At 34.8% G+C, this 27,944-nt stretch overlaps 1 protein-coding gene across 2 annotated transcripts; it reads left to right on the forward strand.

Moving 5' to 3' along the window:
• Positions 1-5,610: 5,610 nt before the first annotated feature.
• Positions 5,611-23,381, forward strand: LOC135688587 (homeobox protein unc-62). 2 transcript variants are annotated; one of them, XM_065205514.2, is made up of 5 exons: positions 5,611-6,236; positions 15,439-15,580; positions 15,966-16,096; positions 21,092-21,168; positions 21,395-23,379. In XM_065205514.2, the coding sequence occupies exons 1-5, from the start codon at positions 6,189-6,191 to the stop codon at positions 21,906-21,908; spliced, it is 912 nt and encodes a 303-aa protein (XP_065061586.1). In that variant the 5' UTR covers positions 5,611-6,188; the 3' UTR covers positions 21,909-23,379. The 2 variants fall into 2 exon arrangements, with proteins under 2 accessions (XP_065061586.1, XP_065061595.1); XM_065205523.2 differs by lacking the exon at positions 5,611-6,236 and adding an exon at positions 10,184-10,372 and having other exon boundaries at positions 21,395-23,381.
• Positions 23,382-27,944: the final 4,563 nt, after the last annotated feature.

Here is a 27,944-nt window from a genome sequence, read left to right on the forward strand (position 1 = left end):
GTCTATGCAGATGATTCGTATCATAAACTACAAAAACCTAAACAATTTGGCAACATAAACTTTGAGAGGAAAATCTTTTTTTTTTAAACAGTCTAAAAAAGTACATTTTACAAGAACAATATTAAAATGGCTTTGAAAAAAGCAAACATTATACGACATACTAAAAGCTTTTTCGTCTGACACTCCTCAGAGCATAAAACGTCAGAATAGGTTCCGAAAAACACGATGGAAAATATATACCCAGTTGTGGATCGAAATAGGCCAATCAGAAAAACGCAAGCACAAGACCGGTATTTGTCACCATATAACATTTTATGCACAAGGGAATGATTTGACAGGTTTGAAATGCTATTTAGTTGTAATGTTAATCGCGCCAAGGAGATCACACCTTTGATCATCATATGCATGGCAATGCAGCAAGAAGTGTTCAGTATCCTCAATTCCGTCGTTAACTAGGCACATAGGATTGACTATCCCGAAAGTTATGACTGAGTTTGTGTGAATTTAGTTTACTGAGGCCTACGCGTAGCTGAGTGAGAATGGCAACACTTTTTGGATCATAAATTTCATAAAGAGGCTTCTGGGCAGGGCGGATAAGAGAAGCTATTCTATTTTTAAATAAGCTGACTGTAGGCGATTCTCTGATCTCAGAGGCAAGGTAATTCCATGATTGTAAACAATTTTGGTAGAAGCTTGACTGAGAGCACTCTGTTCTTGCATTTATTCGCCCAACGACAGCATGATTTCTAAGTGCGTAAGTTGAAAAACGAGTTTGTGAAAAAGGATGTCTTGTATATTCCGGAGCAATTCTTTCCATTTGGCGGTGTAAGAGGATTTCATGGCTGAAGTCACACACTTTCTGCGGGATATGATAAATAACGTCACCATAGTCAAGGTAAGGCCTAACAGAGAGTTTATAAAGAAATTTAAACTCTTTCTTGGCAGGTAATCAGATAGGAACCGTAGCATACCAACCCCACGTCTCACTTTATTGATTGCAGATTGCATATTTAACATGAGGGGAATCTTAAGACCATACGGCTCTAGTTCAGTCTGAAATTATAAGCTTTATCTTGAAACGCAAGTTTAATCTTGTGTCACAGTTTCTGTTTGGAATCAAAGCTCATCCTGGAACCATAAGTTCAGAATGGAAACAAAAGTTCAATCTGAAATCACAATTCAGTGTGGAATCACAAGTCCAATCTAGAACCTTGAATCCAATCTTGAACCATAAGTTCAATCTGGAATCACAACCCAGTCTTGAATCGCAAGTCCAATTAGAAATCAAAGCTCATCCTGGAACCATAAGTTCAGAATGGAAACAAAAGTTCAATCTGAAATCACAATTCAGTGTGGAATCACAAGTCCAATCTAGAACCTTGAATCCAATCTTGAACCATAAGTTCAATCTGGAATCACAACCCAGTCTTGAATCGCAAGTCCAATTTGGAATCAAAGCTCATCCTGGAACCATAAGTTCAGAATGGAAACAAAAGTTCAATCTGAAATCACAATTCAGTGTGGAATCACAAGTCCAATCTAGAACCTTGAATCCAATCTTGAACCATAAGTTCAATCTGGAATCACAACCCAGTCTTGAATCGCAAGTCCAATTTGGAATCAAAGCTCATCCTGGAACCATAAGTTCAGAATGGAAACAAAAGTTCAATTTGAAATCACAATTCAGTGTGGAATCACAAGTCCAATCTAGAACCTTGAATCCAATCTTGAACCATAAGCTCAATCTGGAATCACAACCCAGTCTTGAATCGCAAGTCCAATTTGGAATCAAAGCTCATCCTAGAACCATAAGTCCAATCTGAAATCACAATTCAGTGTGGAATCACAAGTCCAATTTGTAATCTTACAGGGTGTTACTTTTACAAAGACTTCTTGTGACCAGAATCTTCTGAAAACAATTTCCTGTAAAAATCACTAGGAATTTTTTAGTCGAGGTATCTAAAGAAATATTATAAATTATGTTGTTTGAATCAGTTTAGAAGAAACAAGTGAAAACATTGAACTGATGAAGAAAAATGCAGAGAAACAAGCTACACTTTTACGAAGAGAGGAAGAGATAAATGCTAACACATGTTCACTTCTATAATGTTGAGAGGAGGGGGCAACACTCCGAGAAATATAGAGTTGGAGTAAAGAGTTTTTTCGAAGTGACAGTAGTTAATCCATTTTCCAGTTTGGGTTCTAATATTTCATAAAAAGAAACAATTGGGAAGATTGTGCATCATTTATTGAATGAAGAAAATGAAAATGTATTTGCTAAACCAGAGGCATAGAGCTACAGACAGAACAGGGACCAGGGATGCACTAAAATACACCTTTATTTAACATTTTTATACACTTCACGAAAAGTTAGGAAAGAATAAAAATGCCCAAAGGAAAATAACCTTATTACATTGAAAAAATCAATACTATCTTTAGCATGATTTCCTATGACCAATGGTCACAGGGTCACGGGGAAAGTAACGCCCTGGAACCTTAAGTCCAATCTTGGATCACAATCCAGTCTTGAATCGCAAGTCCAATTTGAAATCATAAGCTTAACATGTGATAACAAGTCCAGTCTAGAATCAGAATTTATTCTGAAATAAAAAACTGGAATCACAAGTTTAATATGTTTTCCACGGTTTTTTAACGTGCAGTTCTACACTAAATGTGCCGAATATTTGCTACAAAGACAGTTTGTAATTTATATTCTTCCGGGTTGGGCAAGCCGTGCAAGAGTTTGGTTTCTTAAGATTTTATGTAACCCGGAACTCACAATGCTTCTTATATGTTAAAAAATTTGTTTTGCCAATATAATATACTTCTTAACTTCCTATCAAAGTTAAGTAAGAATTTGCATTTTGTTTATACTTATAAGAACCAATAATTATTCCTTCAACACTGCACTTCCAAAAATAATGTGCAGCTCTAGATTTTCCTCAAAAATCCCTGATGTCATAATATGAAATCATAAATCCTCTTTAGAATCACAATTCCTTCTGTTATCAGAATCTCAATCTGGAAGCACAAACTCAATCTGGAAGCACAATTCAATCTGGAATCGCAAGTCGTCCAATCTGAAATCAAAAGCCTAATCTGTAATCGCGAGTTCAATCGGTCAATTGAATGAAGCTGTTAGAGAAGAGCTATAAAACCATTTCTTTTAGCAGGATTGAAAAGCATGCGCATGTGGAAGACTAACCATTAACCGTACTCCAATCCACGTAACCGACCACTAGGTGATGTGTCGTATTTTTCACACTTTATAATGATATCTTGGAACGATCATACACCGTTTATTTAATATTTTTTTTATCTTTTGCTTATATTTAAGATTAGCCAGCATAAAAGCCCTTAAGTTCCACAATTTACTTTTAGTTGGACCAAGCAAAACTCAAAAATGGCGCATTTGCACTGATCAATGATAAAGGTAGTTGGTCAATCGTCAACTGAAAGATTAAAATATAATCGAAGCAAACATTGTAATATTTTACAAATTAAAGGTGCAATACCAGAAGTGATATTAGTCAAAATCGGAAATCAGTTTTTGTGTGAAATTCATAAATAACAAGTAGATAGAATTTTCCCGATGTCAAAAAAGCACAACTTTTAACTGTTTTGGCAAGCTCGCCTACGTAATACTTCCGATGGAGATCGAAAAACAGATTTCCAATTTAGAAGACACAGTCAGTGGTTGTGACCAAAAGTACAGGGCAAAGTTTGCTACCGTAAAAGAGAAAGACCTCTTCAGATTTTACCGGTACAGGTGCACCTATTATCAAAACCTGGAACCAAGATTTTCTCAAGGTACACACATCCTTTAGAGACATTGAAAATTGACTGAGAAGGATAGATGAACAAACAATGAAGTATTGATAATAAAAGTGAAAATAAATTGATTGAGTAAAAATAAGAAAGATGCTAAAGAGATTGCCATCCATTCAGTTCACCTCTTTCAACAAACTACGCCATATCATACATTATTTAGATACCAGCGTGTGCATCACAGATAACTGTTAAACATATTGTTGCTGGTTTATCTGCGAAATCATAGGAGATGCTAAACCTGCTCCTAGATTAGACACCTCCGCTTTCTGCTATAAGGGCAGGTGGCATTGGGCTTGGCTGTTTCTTTAAGTCATACAGACGAAGTAAATTCGAACCAAACAACGAAGCGTTTAAAAGTATCCTCTGTTTTTATCCATACAATGCACTCCAATGCAAATTTGAATGGAACTATACTTCAACAGCATCAGTAGCACTGTAATGGTACTCATTGTGATGTTTTATCCTTTTGCTACACCTGCCCTTTGTCAAGCAAAGAACCAAACCAAAAGATAATAAACCATTGGTTAGGATATCCTTTATCGAGTTACCAGGGTAGATAAACGGTTAAATGATTACAAACAGCCAATCTGGAAGCAAGATATCCAATATAGCACTAACAGAGGCAGGTTGATAAAAACTTAACTGGAGCTAGGGTTTACAAACAGCCAACGAACCTCTAAAAGCTTTTTCCTTAATCAATCGCATTCTTTTAACTGTTATCACCATTGCATTGTTAATATCTTAAGGATAATGAGAAAAGAACAATCAAATAGAAAAAAACAGAATGAGGAAACCTGATGATGGCGACGTCACGGGAAAGTAAAATTAAAGGATTCAAGCAAGTTCTCATAACAAGACTTACAATAATCGCAATTATAAAAATTATTTTGTTGTTGAAAAAAATACTCTAACCCTAAACAAAAGTAGTGTTTTCTAATAACCCTCGCCAAAGCTAACAGTAAATTTCTACCAGTAAGTTTCTAATAGTACAAAATAGATGGGAAGATTTGATGAGGCTTTTGGAAAATTATATGGCCATATACCCCTAAAAAACCTTAATCAAAGAATAGTGAACACGTGAGATGAATGAGAAAATGGATGTAAAAACTTCTGATCACAACGCGTACCCTTTGAAAAAATGAAGAAAAGAAATCTCCATCATCCTTAAAGAACACCAACACCGTGAAGAGCTTGTTATTAATGGTGTCCTTGAGAAATAGGCAATCACCTAAAGTGGTGTATGACCAAGCACCACGTTTATTTGCAATTTGATGTCAGTGACGTCATTTTTGCTTTGTAACGTCACATAAGCTCGCTGACAAGCATCAAATCCAGCTAAACCACAAGCAGATAATTGCACGTAGATTTAAAAATGTTCTTTACATCCACAATCAGATGACTGATGTATCCATTCTTATCTTCATATGTCCTTAATGTAAAATATAATATTGTGGCAATGTATTCATCTAATAAACATTGAAATAGGAGATTACTTCTTACATTACTTCTAGGATACCTCTGCAGAAACGTCGCGATAAACTAATTGTTTGGTCTTGATTCCAGCTTAATAGCATCGTTTAAAGCTACAAAATCACCGCCGTGATAGCAGAATGAATTTAACTTTCATAGCAACACCTTCAAAAACATATTGACTTCCTTTGGTTCATATAGCTTTTTTAGCCAATAGAAGAGTTTATCTTACAGTGTAAGAAAGCACTATTGGAAACTTCCAGGAACATACTTTGTGAGAAGGCAACCACTTTGCAAAGAAATTATGTAAGAAGTAGTAAAGCTAAGTTCCGAATTCTTATTTTGAGCATATTGCAAAGAATTTCTCACTTTTCATTTATGTTTGAATTGCATGTCAAAGAAACAGTTTTTGATTGCAAGCCGCCAAGTGTTTTGTTGTTTTTGTCATTGATGATTTTTGAGAGTTGGCTGAGGCAATTAGAAAAGCCAAATTGGTTGACAGCTCGGCTCGCATCTTAGACAATGCGCCAACTTGGAGTTTACGAGTAGCTCTTTGAAAGTTGATGGGTCACCTGTCCGTACCAAAAAGATTGGTTGTAACATAATATCTTTTGACATTTAAATGTTGACCATTCATCGTCTTGCCATACAAGTACCAATAAACATATAAACATGTTAACTTTATACCAGCAGTGTTGTCAATTGGTCGGAAAAACTTGATTGCCTATAGTCTGAATCTCTCCTTAACTAGCATATGACAGCAGGTTTAATAAGGTTGGCTGTCAGTTACTTTTGGATCAAATCTTTGTTGTGATGATAGAATTTTGAAACCTATTTGTCATTAAGACTTAATCAATCAATACAGAATTTTCAGTACTTTCCTAATTATGGACGAAATCGTTCTGTCATGCCAGGATCGCGTTCAGTATGAAAATGTAAGTTGGTTTTGATGCTTGTATCTTTTAAATGCACTGCTGCTAGTCAAGTTCAAATCCTTACTTGATTTATTCACAAACGACTATCATACCATAACCAATCTTCTTTTATAAGAAATTTAGAAATACCTTGATCAGTTAGGGAGTAAATATTCGTCTTAAGCCTACTGTAATCCTGAGAAGCTTTGTTGAAAAGCTTCTTTTTGTTGCATAACTCTTTGCGACAATATATCATTGCATTTTAGTTTGCATACATGGAAAAATGCTTTATTTGTTTTGGCTAAAAACTCCGAGCTAAGATTGTCTTTTCTGGACTTGCATTGTTTAAAATTCTTCTCAAATAACATTTGATTAAGTTCTTTGCTGCCTCTCAAGACTCGGCTCTTGAGCCTTTGCTATTAAATTCAGTCATCTAGCGTCTGCTTATCATATAGATTGCATTTTTAAGCATTTAACATCTCAAACAGAGTACAAATCATGTCTTCATAACAAACACTGGTCTTTGTGTTGTGGCATCAACTTCACAATAACACACGATTGATAGCATTCAATATTTCTACTCCACTGTTTTACGGACTCTTTTATGAATGTAATTTATGTAACCGTTTTTTATTAATTTACCTTCCTTTTCTTGTCTCAGGGCATTAAGGGGTTTGTCAAATCCTCTGAAAAATGCTTGTCAATAGGTAAATGTAGAATTTCATTAAATATAAAACAAATAACAGATAAGATCTGCAAGCAACAAACAAACAGCTTGAATCTATTTTCCTGCTTTTTGGTAGCTCAAATGATAGCGACAATTGATTTTCTGGGAATTTTCAAAAATACCCACAAATAACTGTGCATATAGAGATACTAGATTTCACTCCAACGTGATGCCAGCAAAAGTTTTGCCAAATCTAATACCTGTAATAATCCTAATTGCCCAGGGCCAAAGAAGTACAATCAGGGTGCATTCTTTGTTATCAAAGAAGAAATTCTATTTTCTTATTCTACTTTGAAGGCGTTGAGCATAAAAAGCAATATATATCTTTATAGGCTTTTGTTAAGAGCTAAAGCAACTTTGTATGTGTTTACTGTGGTCTTTCCATTTTGAGAAAAGAGTTTGCAGCCTTTGTATAGGTATGCTGTAAGCTCCATTCTGCATACCCCGACAACAACACATCAAGATTTCATTATTCTTGCTTACACTTTGCAATGCATTTGCAGAATCCAAAAAAAGTCCTTAACCTTCCTCCGGTCAAAATTCTTCCTGCGTAGATAGGGCGTGGCTAGGGAGTAGCTTGCGCATAAGGGATGGCAGAAACTATAAATCGAGACAAAATTATGTGTCTGGGTCGATTGTAAAAATAACATACGTTAAAACTTTTCTAGAATTAAATTCAAAACACTACAGGTCAAGAGTAGTATTTGTTTTTAAACTTTAATCGACAAAATATAAATTGAAAAATTTCAATATAATGAAAAACGAACAGCATAATCTTTTCAGATGTGTTTTCTGATGGTAAAATGGCGTGGCCTAAATTTTTTTGTTTTGTCCCCCTCCCTCTCTCAAAGCTTAGAGTCACGCGCAACCAATCGACTCGGCAAAAGATTCAACGTGTTTTTCAAAAGTGCAACAAAGAAACAAGTGCAAAACAAGTTGTCTCAAATGTTTTTTAAAATTCTTTTTTGCCAAAACCTTCCTCAAAATTTCTACTGTTTCTCAAACCTTCCTCCGGTCAATGACCATGTGACTGTAAATTGTAATGTTATTTGGACTCCTATCTTGTCAGTTCTAGTTCTTGAATGATGATATTGAACTTGAGGGACCCTTACGTGTTCAGAGTGTATCTCGCAGCTTTCTAAACAGTAGTAATATTTTACTTTTCGTCGGAATGGAGGATTGTAGCAGATATTATCACCGCCATGTGGCCTAATTCCCCTACTTCTTTTGCTATGGTATCTAGTAAACTTTAGACAGATTTTATCTACTCATTCTCCATATCAATGTGCAAAACCTTTCCCAATATCACAAAAGCTTTAGGGTTGAATGGGTTCACCATAAGAGGTTTACAGCCTGTTTTCAATGAAAAAATCTTTGAGAAATACAAGTAGTTTCATTTAGTAACTTTGACATGATCTCTCCCCCAATTTCCGTATTTACCATACAATAAGAGCTAAAAAATGTTACTGACAGATTTAAATCGTAAAACAGACGAAAGTGTATGTTTTTGATTTAAAGAAACTCGAAGACGCAGTAATTCTTCCCTCCATAACAATCAACCGGTTGACAATAATGCGATTTGCAAGAACGCTTTGAATTCATAATTATCAAGGAATTATTTCGTGTTAATAAACAATGGCTTTAAGAAGAAGTGAAGTCTTTTATCAGAGTGTTTTAGGTTATTGAAATGAAAGCTTAAATGAAAGGTGCTGTCAGATAATGCACAAAAATCTGGATCACTAAATCATCGCGCCGTCCCATCATGAATTTGTTTTTAGTCGATTTTGACATAAGCCAGCTTTAATAATTAACACCTGCCCAAGATGAAGTCTTGAGCCTCACTAAAGCAGTTCACATTCTTGCCAAGAATTACGAGTTACAAAAGCTGAGCAATTAAAACTTTTCCGCAAAATGTACAACAGAGCATTTTAATACAGTCTTCAATTAAGCGACATAAAGCATTTTACTAACAGCGCGGGCTATTACCAGTGTTGTAAAAAAGTGATTGCCTTTTAATCTGCGTTTAGTTCAGTATGTTGTAACTTTATAATACAGAACCTTTTTAACAAATCAACTAGGGGGTAATCACCCACTATCTGAAAATTACATTTCTTTGTTTGAGATAAAACACTATTGTGTAAGATGATGATTGAAGTCAAAATTTTAATGATAATCTTTGTGATTCATTTCGATCAATAACAATATAACTCTTGATGTTTATCGTCAATCATAGTCATTTGAATCTCTCAAATTCATGTGTAACATCATCATCATGAGTTTTGTATAGCTCTGTAAGAACAAAGAATCGAATCCCCAGATTAGATCTCCTGAAAAAGCTATGCCGTAACATCATAAAACAACTGATATTTCTTTCTTTTCCTAAACGACTTATTCGGATTGGCACTTACTGATGGATTTGAGCAATTCCAATGATTTCGATTGATAATAATCATTAGAGTGATCTGTTGATCGACAAGTATCATAAAGAGTATCATTAAGAAATTGATTTTAATCATCATCTCAGTTTTAATCACTTATGCAATGACAGACGTTTTTGTTACTGTTTTGTAGTTGACGATGCTGTTTTTGTTGTCTTTTATGATTGAAATAGATTAATACGATGGCAGAGTGCAAGTGGGTGGGTCAGTGAATCATGTTTGAAAATTATTTGATGCATTCTAATGTGTCCTACCCCTCCCCTAAAAAGGCAGCAATGTTTACCTTATAACTGGTAATTTAAGACACATATTTAGAACGCCGATCTAGGTTCGAGAGTGTAGATAGCGTTTCCAACAATTGACGACTTGATTGGCTCTTCTGGGCCATAACGTTCATCAGTGTAAAGACTGTCATCAACAGGCCCTGGCAATTGTTAGCATTTTCAAAAGTAGTAGATAAGCTATCTCACCTATCTATTCCTTCTCCCTAACTGCGCCACATCAAATTTTGCGCTAATTTTGTTTGCTTGCCAATGTAAGAACATTTGCTTGACCGACATGGCAACCAGTTGTGCAATGTGCATTGGAACATAGCAACGATAGCAGCATTGTGAATGTAAAAAGTCTTGTTGCTGTTAAAGATCTTCATCAATTGTCTAATTTTATCAAACTTTTTGGATCACCATCCCTTTTATCACAGATTGTGTCTTAATGTAGAATAAGCAATTTTTATCAGATGCTAAAGAGATTACGGAGGTTCTGACGTGTGTCCCACCCCTTTCGATACAAGTGGCTCCCCCGGAAATATGCTGAATATCAAATCAATGCATTTGGTTTCTTGTGAGGCTAGACGGGGTTATGGTTTGTTCTTTGGTCAGTAGCACGCCTCATTATGTCAATGCTTTTGAAAACGTTGACTTCAGAACTGTCTGCTGTAAGTGTAGAGCAGGATGGATCGACAGCAGCCATGTACGTGCATGGACATTCAGATTGTAAGCTGGCTTCTCTTGAATGATTTATCTTATAACAGTTTTTTTGTTGCTATACACCCTTTGATGGCATTAGGCCACAGAAGATTTCTTAAGTTTACAAATGCATTGTCTGCTTTGAATAAAGATACTGAATGGTACTGAATTGCTGCATAATCTGCGTTTGTCTGCATTTGTGACACCACAAACCTGCAGTGCTTAATCAGTGAAACTGTTTGATTGTAACATGAAACATGGCGTTAAAATATACAAAAGGGGTGCAGCAATCCTACACAAATTTGACCCAGTTTGCATGTGAGCTTCTCTCTATTTATAAAACAAACTAATATTAGGCTAACTGGAAATTTTATGAGCATTTGTTCGTAGCATTTTTATTTACTTCTGGACAAGAAACTTACAAATCTCAACGTATAATAAGAATATTTTTGCGTTCAAAAGATTTAACAACTTGTGCATTAGAGACACAAATTCTGTACTTTGAACTTTTCTTAAAAATATTCCTATCAAACCTGTTTATAATTGTGTTGATTTTGGTCAATTTCAACATAACACAATATAATCTCTTCGATTGTTGCTTTTTTCATGTTAATGAAACATAATGGATCACTGTGACCAAAAGGTTGAGTAAAAATCCCTTTGTAGCAAATGATTTGCATTGCTTTTCAATTGTTCGATTTTTTAACATCTTCGTCTAATAAGGAAGTCACCTTTTTAATAAGTATATGACTTTTAAACTTTCCTTCAAGCTTATCTTGTGTTTGGTGAACTCGCCTCGGTCTTTTCTAAAGGCCATTTCAGTTCAATATACTTTTACATAAAGCAGCTACGGGTCTACAGAGGTAGAAAGTGTAGACGAGCTTTGCCTTACGGCACTCTTTCTTTACATGCCTTAGTTTACATGGAACATTAAGGGTATAAAGATTGCAGATGGATAAACGATTGGCAGTTAGCATGTTCTAATTGTGAGAAGATCATGTCAACGTAGGTTTGCTTGGACTTTCTCTAACCGTGACTTATGGTGGTACCTTATGGACGGCCAAGACTTCAAATTGTTGCTTCTGAATGGCGATCTGCAATCAAAGCAAAATGCTGTATGCTATTATAAAAAATCAAAGAGTAAATACCGTTTACTTTCAATATCATAAAATACTGAGCAAGATTTTAATGTTTATTCAGTCTGTCCGTGACGTTTTGATACAGTGCAGTACTACCCAAAACAACGTTGAGGCTGACAACAAGGTTATTGCTATCAAGAAAATTAGTTATTGGCATGAATCATTAGAGAATATCAAATGCATAGTGGCCTGTACATAAATTTGAACTTGTTCTGTTCACTTCACGTGCCCTAAAACTGACTCTTTTAAGGACTTTTGTTTGCTGTAAAGAAGGTGTGCCCGTTCTCAATCTCAATTATTTAAAAAAGAGAGAATATTAAAGAGCAGAGAAAATACAGCTACTTGTCTGTTACTATTTGCTAAGAAGTTGGAAGATTTAACATTCCATAATGAGCAGCTAGAGGTCAGCAATCGTAGAAGCAGCATTCAAGCACCCCACTTAAGACAATGTAATGCGAATTTTGTAAGGGTGCGTCTGAAAAATACAGAATTGCAAAGTACAAATGAGCCGTCTTCTTATGCATGCATAGTTATTGGGACAACTAAAACAGGCGAGGTTAAAGGCAAATAGTTAATGGCAAGAGCAACAGTTGTTTAGCCCGGCCGGAAAATGGCAAAAAAAGTTCAACATCAGATAAAACTGTTCTTCAAGCAGCGATTGATACCGGGTGTAGTTGAATGCTGCCTTTTTTACTAAAGTTGGGTATGTATTTGAAAGCTTAAGAAACAATGGCAAGCAACGCAAAATGTACCTTCTATTTTATGGAACCACGATATTGTCAGCTCCTTGATGATAAAAAGCATGTTATGAAAAACAACTATTTGTTTTTTTTAAACTTATTGACATTGCTAAAGTATTGTTCGACACTGACTAAAAAAGCTGGCAAAGCATGAAAATTAGTTTAAAGTTTCAATGCTAAACCTTAAAACCAAGCATGCACACTAAGATTTGTTTTTGCAGCCTTAGTTCGTAACTCGTATTCTGTACCAAACGGCGTCTTTTTATTTTTTGTCATGAAGGACTTTTATATGGATAACAAAATGAAAGGAACAGTATTCATGCAATGCACTTGTGAAAGATTGAATGAAAATTACTGTTTACAGGTCTGTCATGGAGTGCTTGATACCGTATAAGCAGAGCTGTAAACGTTTCGGTGTAAAAACAAGATGGTTCTCAGTTGCTACTCCGAGTTTCAGGGTTAATGTGTATAGTAACAGGACTATAGAAAGTGGCTGGATGTAGACGGCTCAGGATATTGGAAAAGTAGCATTTAAGCTTAGAGACATGTTACCGTATGCTGCATTCGCCGTCATATTCGAGTGATCTTTACCATTGATTGTATCATACCTACCTTTTCAAACTTTCTCTTACATACAAACAAAATAGCTTTCATTTCTTCAAAGACAGCTTAAACTTTACTAAAGAAACCAAATTTTTCAAGATCAAAATTCAAACAAATTTGATCATCACTATCATTTCAAATGAAGCCATTTTGAATCAAAGCTATTGTTTTTGCATAAAAGATGCACCTATTGCCTTTAATCAGTTTAAAGAACTTCGAAAAGAAAAAAGAGTATAAACAATTAAGATCAATTAAGATCTGTTAGCCATCATTAAACGAGGACTGAGTTGTACGGTTGATGTGAAGATGTATACAATCTTTTTCTAAGGAGATCTTCTTTAATTTTTTATTTGCATAATGACCAAAAGAATTTAGAATACAAGCAACTATAATATAATATGATCGAGAGTATCTTTAATATGTTGCGTCTTTTATATTCTATGCAAACCCTTAGGTCCTATTAGAGTCTTATTTAAGTCTTAAGGCCTTTAGTCTTGATAAAAATTTCCTTGTACAGTTTACTTACATTGATCGTTATTATAGCTTTATATTGTACCGCACGCAATATAGTATATTTATGGAACCTTAAGTCTTATTGGTCATCTAGATTAGACAGTTAACAAAGAAGAACGCAAAAATTAAACTTTTAAAAAGACATCAATATTTTTAGCCGCTTTTGATAAAGTATCTTAACTTCTCTTCCATTTTGAGGCTTTCACCTTTCCCTCTCAAATATGAGTTTCTTTCATTTTTCAACACGAGCCACAAAAGGAGTAATGTTTTTTATCAAGCTAAGACAGATTTAATGTCCCCAAAATTTGCTTCTAGAAATACGCTAATGGTCTTTTATTACAAATCATCCTTCCTCGTTGAGTTTTGTCTTGGCTTTACTCTAAATACAAATCTTTCATTCTAAACTGCCAAGAACAAGCATTAGCTAAAATACGTGGAAAAAATTCTGGAAAGATTTCAATGGTAAAATAAATCAGCCAACTATTTAAACTTAAACTCACGCAAAAAGTGGACTTTGGGACTATGATCAAAACCTGAAAACCTTTCTAACATAGTTTATTTTAAACATTTCTGTCTAAACTAAGCAAAATCCTTACATCTTGGTGACAATATATCTTGGCAATCGCTTGAGATTAAAATACTTTAAAATACTCTCAAAAATAACTCTTTTTAAAATACTTTAATTTGCTACGATTCACCTGAAGAATCTTGTTTCAAGCTATAGAGAGATATAACAATATCGTTTCTAAAGCATAACGCTTCTAGAGTTTGTTCGTATTATTTAGCGACGTTTTATTCATACCCTATAATCTCGCATATAGGCGCCGCTCGTATATAGGCGCCGGCGCTTATATCCGGATAAAGGCGTCGTGGCGCTTATATCCGGTCCGGTTTTTTGAATATCATATTTCTTACCGTATATTGTCAGAAAAATAACATAAAGCGATTTTCATTTTACATATATCTTTAATAATTGGTTCTACTTTTGATAAAATATGTTCTGACACCTTGACAGTCACTAAACAAGGGACCTCCAGCCCTTTTCCTCTTTTGTTCTCTCGTTTTCCTGTCACGCAAACTTTCATGGAGCCACCGGACACCGGAGGGTGCAAGTTTTAGAAAATAGTCGCGGAATGTGTCCTACAATTTCACCTTCCTTCAGAACATTCACGGCATATTGATCGTGTTGATTATCAGGCTCTCTTTTACAAGCCAGCTCCTCTTGAATACGTGGGGTTCATATATCTTTATATACGTGATGTCCAGTGATGAAACAGTTTAACTTGAATACACAGGGACGACATTTAGTTGCTCTCGCCATTGCAGAATCATGTCAAAGGAAATATTAACAACAAACGCTAAACTCTAAATATAAACTTGCAAATTTGACCCATAACATCTGAAAAGAATTATACTAATGCAATCATAACATTCGAAGGCTCTGGTTTTGATGAGGAACACGACGAGGACATTATCGTAGAATTATAGCATTGTGTTTGTAATCTTCAAAATTTCTACAGTTAAGATGTTTCTTAGTATAAGCTGTGATGCAAAATGATTTTTTTGCGATTTAAAGTGATTTTGTTGCCAAAAAATTGTAGGCGCCTGGCGCCTATACGCGGCCCTATTTTCTAGACTTGAAAACCCAGAAATTTTAAATATCCGGATATAGGCGCCAGCGCCTTTATGCGAGACTATAGAGTAGATCCTGAAAGAGTTAAAAATTGTGATATGCAGGCTAATGAAATCCATTGAGACGTCAAGTTTTTGGGACGTCTTCATAAGGGTATATTTAGGGCTGTGAATGAAAGACGTCTTAAAGATACGAGTCAAAACTTTTTTGCAACGTTGTATGGTTCAAAGTTTTGTCACAAAGATTTGTCGATGTCTTTTTTGGGATCTACAAAGGAATAGTAAACTTTACCTTTATCCGCTTGAAGACGCTGTTGGGATATAACCTAGCTTTAATTTTGATTTAAAAGCTCAGGGAGGGAAGCTTAGCATTTGGTATCTGCGAAAAACAATGACATAATTGATGCTTTAAGGCTAAAGAAGTTGAAATAAAACTTTATGTAATAAAATGAATTTTAAACCATAGAGATCAGATTCAAATTGGTGCAGTGGCTCGAATGAAGTTGGACACAGAGGTAGTGGGTCACACAGTCGTTCTTCAGAAACTCAGATAAACTCAACGGATATTACTGTTGGATTTTCAGAGGGAGCTAACATAAAAGTAGAAGGTGTGTGTTCTTACTCACAACTAGTGACAACCTTTCTATATGGTTTTCTTTGTAAACCCTTTCCCCCTTCAAGGGAGAAAGATTCCCGATTTAGAATCGCCAGCTATTACTGTTCCCATTTTCCTTTTAAAACCATTTAGTCAGGACCAATTAAGCACAATGGCATCACCTCAGATAGTAGGATGAAAATTATTAAGCTTGCTAGTTCACTTAATATTCCAGAGGTGTTTTGAAGTAAGTGAATTATCATATTTTGTGGCCTTGGCAGAAAGAAGCTAACACAGCCTGCTTGTCAACGTGCTGCATATATAGTGATAGAATTACTAACTATATTTATGAAACTAATGAGAGAACATCATTGATTAAATATTTCTAAAAATCGCAGAAGAGAACACAAGTGAAGAAGGCACTCGTTACGAAGAAGACACCAGAGAGAAATCAAAGGAGCGGAAACGTGGAACTTTTCCAAAAATTGCCACGAATATCTTGAAATCATGGCTTTTTCAGCATTTATCGGTAAGAAAAACAGAATTGTCATTAGAAACCTCATTTTTTTCTTTTTCAACCATGCCTATGTCAAGACTTTTATGAAGCCAAGAGGGTAGTGTAATCACGTACTGATTTGAAGACATCATTACTTTTCACAACTATTTTCAATCCTGTGCTGCAAGCCATGAACATCATACCGGTTGAAAACTAGAGAAAAGTGAAAAATTTCTCAATTTTTACCGATTTCTTCCCCAGTTTCTTTTCCTGGCTAAATTTTACCCCAACTAATAATTACCCCTATAACCCTAAAACCCATAACAAAAAACAAGCTTGATATTCCTTGTCTTAAAAGGCAGTATCTCATTTTTGTTAATGGCCATGGGTAGGAAAAAGTTTTGATTCTGTTGAAAAGATTTCTTAGAGATTTGAAAACAAAAACGAGAAACTTGTCATCAGGGGATAGAATAGAACATTTTGTTCTTTCCAACATAAGAAAAAGCTTTCCATGAAAGAACAACCTTCTCGGGCTTGTAGATCTGAAATAGCAATCACAACATGTAGTACTGATATTGAACAGCAATTGCTAGAAAACCAAGATTGTGCCAAAAACTATAATAGCCTACCATTCTTGCGTTTTACTGTCTGTTAGACGAACAGCTCTATCAACAAATTTTTTAGAAATAAGACCGAATATGGACTAATTATGACTTTGATTATAAAAATCTTACCAGACTGTAATACAATTTTATTTTACAGTCTAATTAGCATAATACAGATGTTATAAAGATCGACTCGTTATACAATCTCATTAAGTGCCAAGAATGCCTTAAATACTTCTTTAATAGACAAGCAGGCAATGAAATGTACCGCGTAAACTTGTTGTTGGTATTCAAACAGGTGCGAGAAACGTTACTCGGTAGCTAAGAGCAATATATCTACTTCTGAAAGAAAATGTTTTACTAGCATGTTCAGATAGATAGCCTCTCGGGGTGGGATGGTACAGGTAGGGATGGCGGAACGGCCAAGCTTTAAAGGGGGAGACTTCGGTATCAGGGCATTTCAAAACAATTCCCAGCATTTACTTTTTTTTCTGTCTTACATTTTATTTTTCAATTTTCTGTAGGCATCTTAAAATTGGCTAACTGCTGTCAAAGAAAAGTTCTGAGCAGTACTCCACCGTGAATAAGGCACTTCAATTAGGATTTCGGATCAATCTCTTTAAAAATTTCAAAAGGCTAATATCAAGGGCACTGTTATGAAAACACACTTTAGCTCTCATCTCCCTCCCAGTCACCAAACCCTCTCTGGCGTTCTTGGGTACAGGAAGTGTGACATCAGCCGGTCAGTAAAACGTCAGTTGGTCTAGATAAACCTTAATATTTCGGTAAAACGATCTATCAGAAGGTCTTATGGCACCAATCTTTTTCTTCACCTATGTCGTTGGTAAATTTACTAATGATGATCTTCAACTCCCTAATCTTGAAAATCGAGCTACGCCAATGAGCATATGTTGTTAGAATGAAAACCAACCCAAACTTCAAATCCATTCACCCCAAGAGAGTGTCTATCGACTTTTTTGATGAGATTCAATGATTTTTGAAATTTTAAAATGTTGTTCTAACGACCATGATATTAGATGTAACGTTTTGTTGGCTTGCAAAAATTTATGTTACTCAGCTAGAGTCAAGAAAGGTGTTCATGCTTTCTTCGAAAACATTGTGGGTTCCGGACATGGCATTTAACTTTTTTGTTTTTATCGACTTTACTTGGTGTTGTCTATCGTATGACCGCCATGTTGCTGTGTGTTGGATTCTGACTTCTCATTTAGCATTTATCAGGCCCGTTTTTGGGACACGCAGATTAAGCTATCATAACTTCCCGACATAACATTTATTGTGCACAAGGCAGCATGCACTTTGAACCAACATTTGATATAGAGGTTGGTATATAATTCAAAGTCTTTTTGTCTAGTGAAAACAGTGACAGATGATTCTGATTTCATCAATGCTTTCAATTTCATCAAAAACTATTGCCATACAGTTTATTATATTCAAACGTACTTTAATGTTTCATCAAACCTTTTGGTGGCTTAATCTACCGTATAAGCGCTATTGAACCTTTTTTCAATCAAAGACTCTTTTCACTGTGTCCCTTTTCAAATTCAAAACTAGAAATCATCTCCTTTGCTTCCTTTGGTATAAGGTCTCCTGGTCTTGTACTATTCGCGCAATTCTGCCTTCAATAGCTCTGGCAGTCTAGAGTGTCCTAAGAATAACCAGTGCAGCACGTGTAAGCACAAATATTAGAAAAATCCTTAACACTTCAAGCTCAGTATATTTGAAGCAAAATTGGCAATTCAATTTGAAAGTGAGCAGCTTCATTTTATAGCCAACGCCGTAGATCCCCTTTCCTTTTCTTCGTTTGGAAAATGGTAGGGTTCAATTGTGTAGGCCACATTTTTTATAATAGCTTACTAAAGCCTTGGTGATGAATCCAAAGAAAGATGGTGTAAACTATACACCCTTTACCACTCATCCAACTCTAATAATCATAGAAATTTATCTTATACACATTTTTCTAGATGTATAGAATAAATTCTACTTGGACCTGGAAACATATTTTCTGATTTGACCCTCCCTACTGGTTGGCATTCAGAGGCCTTTGCCTTTGTAAATGATACAAGTTTACTGACACCTGAGTCGCATTTCTGATTATACAGGAGACAAATTAAAGATGCTTCACTTATATCTAGCTACAAACTCCAGTATTTACACCTCTCCTTTGATAGATAAACCTACTGGTGATCTTCTAACTCATGCGGCTAATGCCTATTTGTCTATAAAATCATTTTTGAGAGCAGAGTGAACTCTCTCGACATTTCAAAATGTTTGATCTTATTTGTCACCAAGATCTTCTTTCTCACTCCTTATGTATGGTCTCTACCACTTCCATGTCTATTGATCAGCATGGTTCATTAGCACTCTCCTTAATTGGTTCATTAGCATTAGAGTTCATGGCTACGTCTTCATTCAGCCCTCAATTAATGCCGGCTTTTCAACAGAATTCTATCAACTGCCCTGTCTTACTGATTTTCCTTATTGATCCATTTCCCACCTTCATTCTTTCGCTGACGACACTTATCTGTACTCGTCATTTTCCTTTTGATTCACGACACCATTCTGATATGAACACTCCCCGTCAACAAAATATTTTCGCCTCACTTTTTATTTATAATCTGACAATAATTGGAAAATGGAGAAAGCAATCTTGTTAGTTTCAATCAAAGTTAAACCACTTATTTCATCCTATCTTGTAAGGTCAACCCTGATTCACTTCTCAGCTTTTAAGAACTTCTGACTGGACTTCTCTAATTCTTTTTCAAAATTTGGTTTTGTTTTTTCATCTAATCTTAACTGAAAATTCTTCATATTCTATTGGAAAGAGACTCTTCATAAAAAAGGTAGCTAACAGAACCCTTAAAAACCTCCTCTCTTTGGTTATCACTGTCAAAGCCTTTCCCATTGTTCCTTCAAAAACTGCAAATTCAAAATCTAAAACGCTATCATTCAGCTTATCATGATTATAAATTTGGAAATACATCGCAAAATTTGAATATTTAATGTTTTTTTGTCTTTAATAATTGAGATTTTTGATAGAATTTTCAACTTGATTCACATTAAAAAAATTGCAAATTTTTGATGTTAATATTTGCTAGGAGTATTATGTAAGAAAGAAATTTAAACCGAACATGAAAAGATGTAAAGTGAAAAACAAAAAACAAGTGTGCTTTCATAATGCTGCATAACTTTCAATAATTCGTAATACTGCAATTTTCACACCGTTTCTAAGACCCGATCTGTCTTTAAATGAGTGAATGTAGAAATATTTTGAAGGTTAATCTGTTCATTTTAATTTTAATTGAACTTTTTGAAACCAAAGCTCTAAAAAATTTTAATTGACTTTGATAAAAACAGTTTTACGTTTATCTTCTAAATGAAACATTGCAAAAATGCAGAAGTACGAAAACTAAAAAAAAGAAAATCGAAAGATAAAGTTGCAGATAATTCTTGACTGTCTTTTGCTGTCCAGAATCTTGCAAATGTCGTGAAATTTATTGTTGTGGAGATGAGTATTGTGAACGAAAGAATGTGCTTTATAACAGTTCTGAAACACCCCAAAAGCTCTACTCAATCTGCAACCTGGAACACTTGTACGTAAATAATGGGATATTAAAGAACATTTAGAAAACATTGAAAATTAAAAAAAGGTGGTGGGTCTTTATTTTTAGGGAAATCGTGAACTCATTACATCACTTCAAAGGAAAATACATACTGCAACTTCTCTTAATCGCACTTTGATCTGGATCTGCAAAAATGACTGTATTTGACTGCTATCAAATTGGAGCTTTTAAAGCCAACGGCTAGCTTAAAAAGATCACACCCAACAGTAAATTCTGTTCTTGCTTGTTCAAAAACTTTGACTACCGAGGGATTTGATAGCAATTTGGAATTGTTGCATTTATGCACTAAAATGATACAAAATACAATACTACAAACCTCTATTTTAGGATTTCTAGAATCATAAGCGTTAGAGTATCGAAATTTGTTTTTTGGAGGGTGGGGGGGGGGGGGGGGGGTTGCTGGTCTGTTAATTCATCTGTTGCCCAAGGATGGTATTTTTGTCCGATATGCTGTTAATCTGGATTTGCTCACCTCCAGAGGCTGGCGCTCCACAGTCTTCTGGTATCCACAGATTCTTTTTCTTCTGCAGCATTTATTTTCTTTCTGGCACACATTCTTTTACCAGTTAATCAATTCAAAGTCAGCAGCAAAAGTAAGCAGTAGAGTCTCATAGTAAGGGAATATGTAACATTGCATAAAATTTAATAGAATGTAAGATATCGTGAATTCTTTTATCGTTGGCGGAAATTTGTAAACAACTCGATCCAAAGTAAGTTCTTCAAAATGCATAAATGTAGGTGAAAGATCATGCTTACCTGTCAGAAATTATTTTTACTTTTAGCACCCGTACCCTTCTGAAGAGCAGAAGAGAATGCTAACAAGTCAAACTGGATTGACCTTTCTACAAGTCAATAACTGGTGTGCAGAAGCTTTCTTGATTTCTTTTATTCAATACAGATTTTTATATTTAATAGTCCTGGCTAGCTTTGCAAAAAATTAAGAAATAGTTGAATTAGCTCTACAACAACTACAATCAGGGAGCATCAATTTGTTTAGATGAGAAATTATTATTTGGTTTTGAAGTTTAAGCACAACTATTTATGCTTTGATAGAAAATTTCATCTTAAAAGTATTTGCATCTTAGGTTTATCAACGCAAGAAGACGAATCGTGCAACCTATGATTGAGAAGTCAGCACGTCTTGGAAAGCCAGCCATTGCTGGTACGTTTAAAACAAGAAAACGGAAGGCTGATGAGATTGGCCCACATTACCCTAATGTTAGCCATTACCCAATCATATATCAACAAGATCAGCATTTCCCGAATGTTCATACCGGCTACTATCAAGAAGATACTGCTAGTCAAAGCTACTACAATCCGCGCCCATACTTTCCTTACATGGAACCTTCTACAGGCTCTTCAACACAGAGCAGCAGTCTTTCTCGTTGCCAGGTTTTACCGTTCTCCCATCGTACTCATAGCGTGTCACCTTCCTTCCACACGACAAATTACCATGGAGGTATTCTGACACCGCCTGCAGGCAACTTCGCTCACCATACATATCATATTGCGCATCAATCTGTTCTACCACACTCGAGTCAGCCCGGAATACCGACACACCCACCAATGTCCGACCCGATTTTTGATCCTCATTACTAGAACAACTTAACCTTTGTGAATTCTAATTTTCATTTAGTAATAATACTGCATGTTTCCAACAGAAAAACAATTTTATCACTTTCACTGTTGATGTAACATTTTAAGCTATAGTGAAGGAAAGCATTGAAAAAAGACAGTCCAAATCTTGTTATTCCAGCTTTTGTGGAAAATTATCGAATCATGTAAAGTTTTACAACAGAATTTGATTTTCATACGAATTAAGGAAATTCAGATTATCTGGCGGCTTAATTTTCTTGTTGTGATTTTAATTATACACTGGGTAAATATTAAAATGCGATAATTTGCATCTCTTTTCTGAATTTTAAAATTTTAGCATCTAGTAAGAACTATATTTTGCAGTCAAATTAACAAATGTGGTCAAATATGGACTGAATAGTAAATAGCCGATAAAGCAAGTCAATAAAGTAATACAATTACTTATTGCATTTCATATTCAAATCGCCAATATTTATGACAATATTTCTGCAAAATTAGCAAAGGCTATACAAAAGTATTCTAAAAATGCATTTCTTGCTAGGTGTTACAATTACATGATACTTCTCTATGTTAAAGATCAATGTATGGAAAATACTCCGAGCATAATATTTAGTTTAAATGGATGAAATTCAAGTTACTGCAAATATTTTGTAATTTTGTCGATTATTGAATTGTAGACGGAAAAAAATCGAAGTCATTTGACGTAACATGTCATTATATTAAAAAAGACTTCATCTTATCAAATAGCCATTGACAATCCGTTCGTTATTTCTCAAAATGTAAACTTAATTTTATTATATCATTTTTAATTTCCAGTCCATCAGTTATAGCAGGACATTAGCCTAGAAGTTATTTTATTCATGTAGAGGGCATCTTCATATTTTGTGGCATACTGCTACTTCATTTTAAAAACAAATTTGCCTAAAACCTGTTTTCAGGATTTATTTTTAGATATTTTAGCTGGTTGAAGTGAACGTTTTAGCTCTTAGATTATAGTTTTTTTTAAATCAAAGTTCAAAACTTGATTATATTGCCTAAAATATGTAAAACTTGAGTATGAATTTGTCAGCATCAAATGCTTTTAGTATCAATTAATAATCGTTTATTTTCTTCTTGATATTTCTTATCTTGGTCCTAGATTCATCTAATGAAACATTAGGAGCTTGTTGCCTTTGAATTCAGTCATGATATTGACAAATCGATATTGTAACAAATTGGATTGCACTACACATTTTATGTTTGAGCCTAGATCATTCGTAGAACCTTACTTTAAGTTCATGTAAAAAGCACCTATGTTATTCTTCACACAAATGGAGCCCAAAATATAATTGAATGCTCGGTGAAAGGCACACATAGGAATATACTGTAATTGCATGAACCATTCAAGCATTTTGTACTATTTAACTAAACTTTCTAGAGGCATTTGTTATTTTGATACAAATCTTCAACAAGACCCTAACTTGTTGTTCTCGGAACAACTGGTCCTAATTAGAGAGGTCTTCATCATTCACTCGAATAATTGTAACATAATCGCGTAAACTTCAGCAATCAGCAATAAACTTTAAATTACTTGATATTCAAGCTGGAAAGAAAAAACAGTTAAAAACAATCACCCACATTATCATGATTTCTTTTCGTACATGCTTTTATAAATTTTTATTGATAAATTAAATTCCTTCAGTGAATATTTCATACGATCTCAGATTTAACGTAAGTGCAAAAAATATAACATAAGAGTATCATGAAAATAAAACATAGAAATAAGACATAACAGTGTCATGAAAATATAACAAAAATTTAACATAAAAATATAGCATGAAAATATAGCATAAAAATATAGCATAAAAATATAACATAAAAATATAGCATAAAAATATAGCATAAGTTTCAAAAGCCTTCATAATTCATGATCATAATCAACAAACAACAGATATTATAGAGTGATTTCCGCTAAAAACAAAAGGATTTCCAGGAATTTTCAAGAAGGTGTAGGAGATTTTCTTGGAATGATTTGCTCCTCGGAGTATCTTTCATATTTTAAATGATTCACTTACCGCCCCAAATCAATAAATTCAAAAATGACCATCTTTAGTAAACAATTAAAAATAAAGAGGAAAAATTGTGTTGAAATTTCATCGAAAAAAACTTCGCACAGGAAAACAATACGACCCAGAATTAGGACCTTACCTATAAATTTTTGATACTTACCAGACAATTATAGTGGCTGGTATCTCAACAAATAAATTAGGCAGGTCGCTGGTATAACAATAATAATCGTTTTTTGAGTAGACTGGTAGACTAAATTTGTATTGTAAAACAATTGGTCTTGTAGCAACAAATACTGACATAAAATATCATTAGACGATGATTATTACTGGTTGCCTTATACTTAAATCTCTATGCTTAAATTTTGTTGATTCTAATTATCAAAAATTTTTGTTTTTGTGAGCATAAGGAATCTGTCGAAAGCCACATATTCAGGGGCGTCGCGACCAGGAGGTGTGTTTGGGAAGGGGAGGAGGTATCATACTCCAAGTAGTATCTCCATAAGAAATTTAAGGTAAAATCCGGTCAGTGGAAGAAACGCTTTAGGTAGTTCAGAGACCTTCATGTCTTAAAATCAATAAAAGATCAAGCATTGGTAGTTGTTCCGTTGGTTAAAAATGATATTCCTTTATACGAATGAAGGTAAACAAACTAATGATTTGAAGATTTGAAGTTTTTTTTGTTGGCACTAAACCTAAAAATCCAGGCCTTCTTTTGGTAAAATTGTGTCTTGTGTCCATTTCCCCCTAAAGTTTCTCGTTAGAAGCGTCAACTGCAATTCACCATGACCTGCAAATTTTTTTAACATTCAAAAGGAATGCTAAGATTAAAAGAGGGATCTAAATTGGCAACCAGTGCTGCTTGTTACCTAGCTTTAGAAGTAACTGACAAAATAGTATTTTTCAAGACCACTGCGAAATTGTACCAGTTGTTTTATCTTTTATTTGTTTGAAAAAATAAAATAATTTTCAAAAGGATTAAGAGGATTACTTTAGTGCTTAAAGGGATGCATTTTCCAGGGAACTAAAAGCATCAAAATTCGAAAATTCTCTGCTCTATCGGCAGCAGCCGCTTTGGGTAATAAATATATTCTTTGTCCATCCCGATATACAGATTTGACAAAACTAAGAAAAAAATCGTTAGTATAGTATAAAAATTGAAGTTGTGAATTACATGCCACAGAGTAAGATTGACAAGATATATTGCAGAGGTTTGTGTCAGCAACTAAAGAATTTTAGATGAATACTTTTAATCACCCCCCCCCCCCCCTAACAAGGCTTTCGACGGCCCTGAACATGTTTGTACGATGTCAGGCTTAAACTGCGCTAGATTCAGATAGATAAAGTTCCTGAACACATTATACGTCTTCATGCAAACCTTATCAAGGTGCGGAATCTCATAAAAACGCAATTCAATGACTGCTTGAGCACGCTTACAAGCTATCTTGCATCATTATTTTTGAAGTTTTACAACCCTCATATCATGGTAAATTAAAATCATTGTCTAGGCCATAACAAGCATTTAAGAATGAAAAATTCCTTTGCAGCAAAAATTACTAGATTACTAAATTAAATAAAAGCAAAAATACCATGAGCCTACTCATTAACCATCTTAATCATTTTACATTCAAAAGTTATCGTAGCAAATGTTTTTCACCGAGCAATTTAGTCACTTAAAACAAAATTTCAGCATTATTTATTTGAACCAAAATTAAGAATTCGAACCCTTTTATTTTGATTGAAAAGCTTGCTTAGAACGCGTACTCTTTCGTGAGGAATAGACTTGGAGGAAGAGGTAGTAATTTAGAAAAAATGATTCTTGTAAAAATTCCCCAATAGTAAGAAAATGAAAAAATAAGAGAAAATAAAAAGAGTTTTACTTTTATTGCAAGTTGCTTGTTGAGGACGCTTTTGGTACAGTATTTCACCTAAGCATCAAATTTGAAAATAGCCATTAACGGATCTGTCATAAGGTATTCAATGCCATATAGGCAGATCTGTACACGCTTTTGGTGTAAAGAGCGGCAACAGGGGCGAAAATCCCGAGGGGAGGGATGTAAGGGGGTGTGAAATCCCCCCCCCCTCAATCTAAATAATAGTTAATTTCGCAAAGCAATCAAAGGTTTCACAGGGCGCCAAGAATAATTTTATTGTAGTGCAGCAACGCTACCTCTGAAGTTCGTGAAGGGCAGTTTAGGAATTTTGAAATGGAAACATCATATTTGCGATGAACTGCCCTTCCTGATATTGCATTTAAGCCAACGGAACAGCTATGTCAGGAAGAGCTCAGCTATTAGTAAAACGAAAGCATTTCTTACCGATCTGTCATACCTAATGGATGCAATGATGAGGCACATGTTTATGAAGGCAAGGTTGCGTCCAAACAAAGTAATTTAAGGCGCAGATTATTTTCATGACAGGCACGACGCCACTTAGGGGGCTAGGGGCTGCAGGCCCGCACTTTGGTCAAGATAAGAATTTTTTTAACCGTTTTTTCTATCAATTTTCAAAACAGTGTATGAAATAAAAAGAGCAGGAACTATTTAGATACCGATTTTATTGGATCTATTCACGTATATTTCTATCATTTTTCTTTTATTTGCATTAATTCAGTAAATCACTTTCTGTATCACTGTAATGTCTTCATTTTTGATGTGAAAACACGACCTTCTCGAGACATGAAAGTGCACATTTCTGTTCAGGAAATAAAATTTTCCCAATCAATACAACATCTGCCCCTGTCATGTGCAATCTGAAACGAAAGGTTACCTTATGTTTCTTTCCCAAACATCTGTCACTATAGTTTTAGCATGACACCTCCACTCCCCGATTTTTCCCAATAAACAATAATCAAATTTTTTTCGAGAACCGTCGAAATGTCTTTCCTAAGCAGTTTATCATTTTGCTAAATATTAGACTGGGATTTGCTTTTGTAAGCCCTTTTACAAGGTATTATTTCAAAAAATTTCTTCCCCGTCGGACCCAAACATGGTAGGTCCACCTACCTCACGTGAGTGAGCTCACTAAACTTCAATCTTAGCCCCCCTGGTTTCAATTTCATGGCGCTGTCTCTATCATATAGCCCCCCTCCCCCCATCATATGCCATGAAATGCAAGCTTCATTACAAAATCAAATTGGCATTTGATTTACGCTCACATAGGAAAATAGATATTTCATGGCAATTAAGTTTCAAATTTGTTTTTCTTGCTTAGAAATTTATCCTTGGTAAATTTACATTACTAAAGCTTTCACTTGTAACTTACAGACCAACTTTTGCTTCGAAATCTGCAGGGCACCACCCAGTTTTACATGGCAGAAACCCTTTTCATCCCCCCCTCAAACCTATTGGCCAATTTCCGCCCCTGCACGGCAGCAGGACGGTCTAGAAAAATACAGTTCCCTTCCCTGATGATCGTACTAAGCATGAACCTTGGAGTAGCAGCTTAGAACCGTCCTCTTCAATACACTTACAGCTTAGACTTTAAACTTGATAATCTCGCTAACCGCATCTTAGTCGTTTATTAGACATCTAAGAGGATCTGTTCCTTGCGGATATTGAATCTGATCCACAGCTAAACAAACGTAAGATTCAACAAAAATCTTTTGAAAAAATCAGAATTTCTCTTTTCGTCGTAGAGCTGCTAGTTTTTTTGACAGTTTTCGCAACAGCAAGCACAAGACATTGTCAAGGCTTTTAGTAATATAGTCACAAAATAAAAAAAGACATCAAGTTTGCACCTATGTATAAGAACCTAAACTATTCAGCGAATTTTTCGTCCTAATTCAATCAGCTAGCGACTGATTTAACTATTTTTGCTCATTTTGAAGTGCTGTCTGGTGTTCTTTTAGAGACGCTACTCCTACAAATTCTCCCATATATCATATATCTATTTACACTAATAAATTTTCAAATACTTATTGGAAAATACCAATTGCTTTAATAAAGAAAAGTGCCTTGAAATCTGTCTGAAAATTTTGCAAAAAGAATTACGA

Source organism: Rhopilema esculentum, chromosome 10 (assembly GCF_057945365.1).
Source record: "Rhopilema esculentum isolate cy_ngs chromosome 10, ASM5794536v1, whole genome shotgun sequence".
Taxonomy (NCBI): domain Eukaryota; kingdom Metazoa; phylum Cnidaria; class Scyphozoa; order Rhizostomeae; family Rhizostomatidae; genus Rhopilema; species Rhopilema esculentum.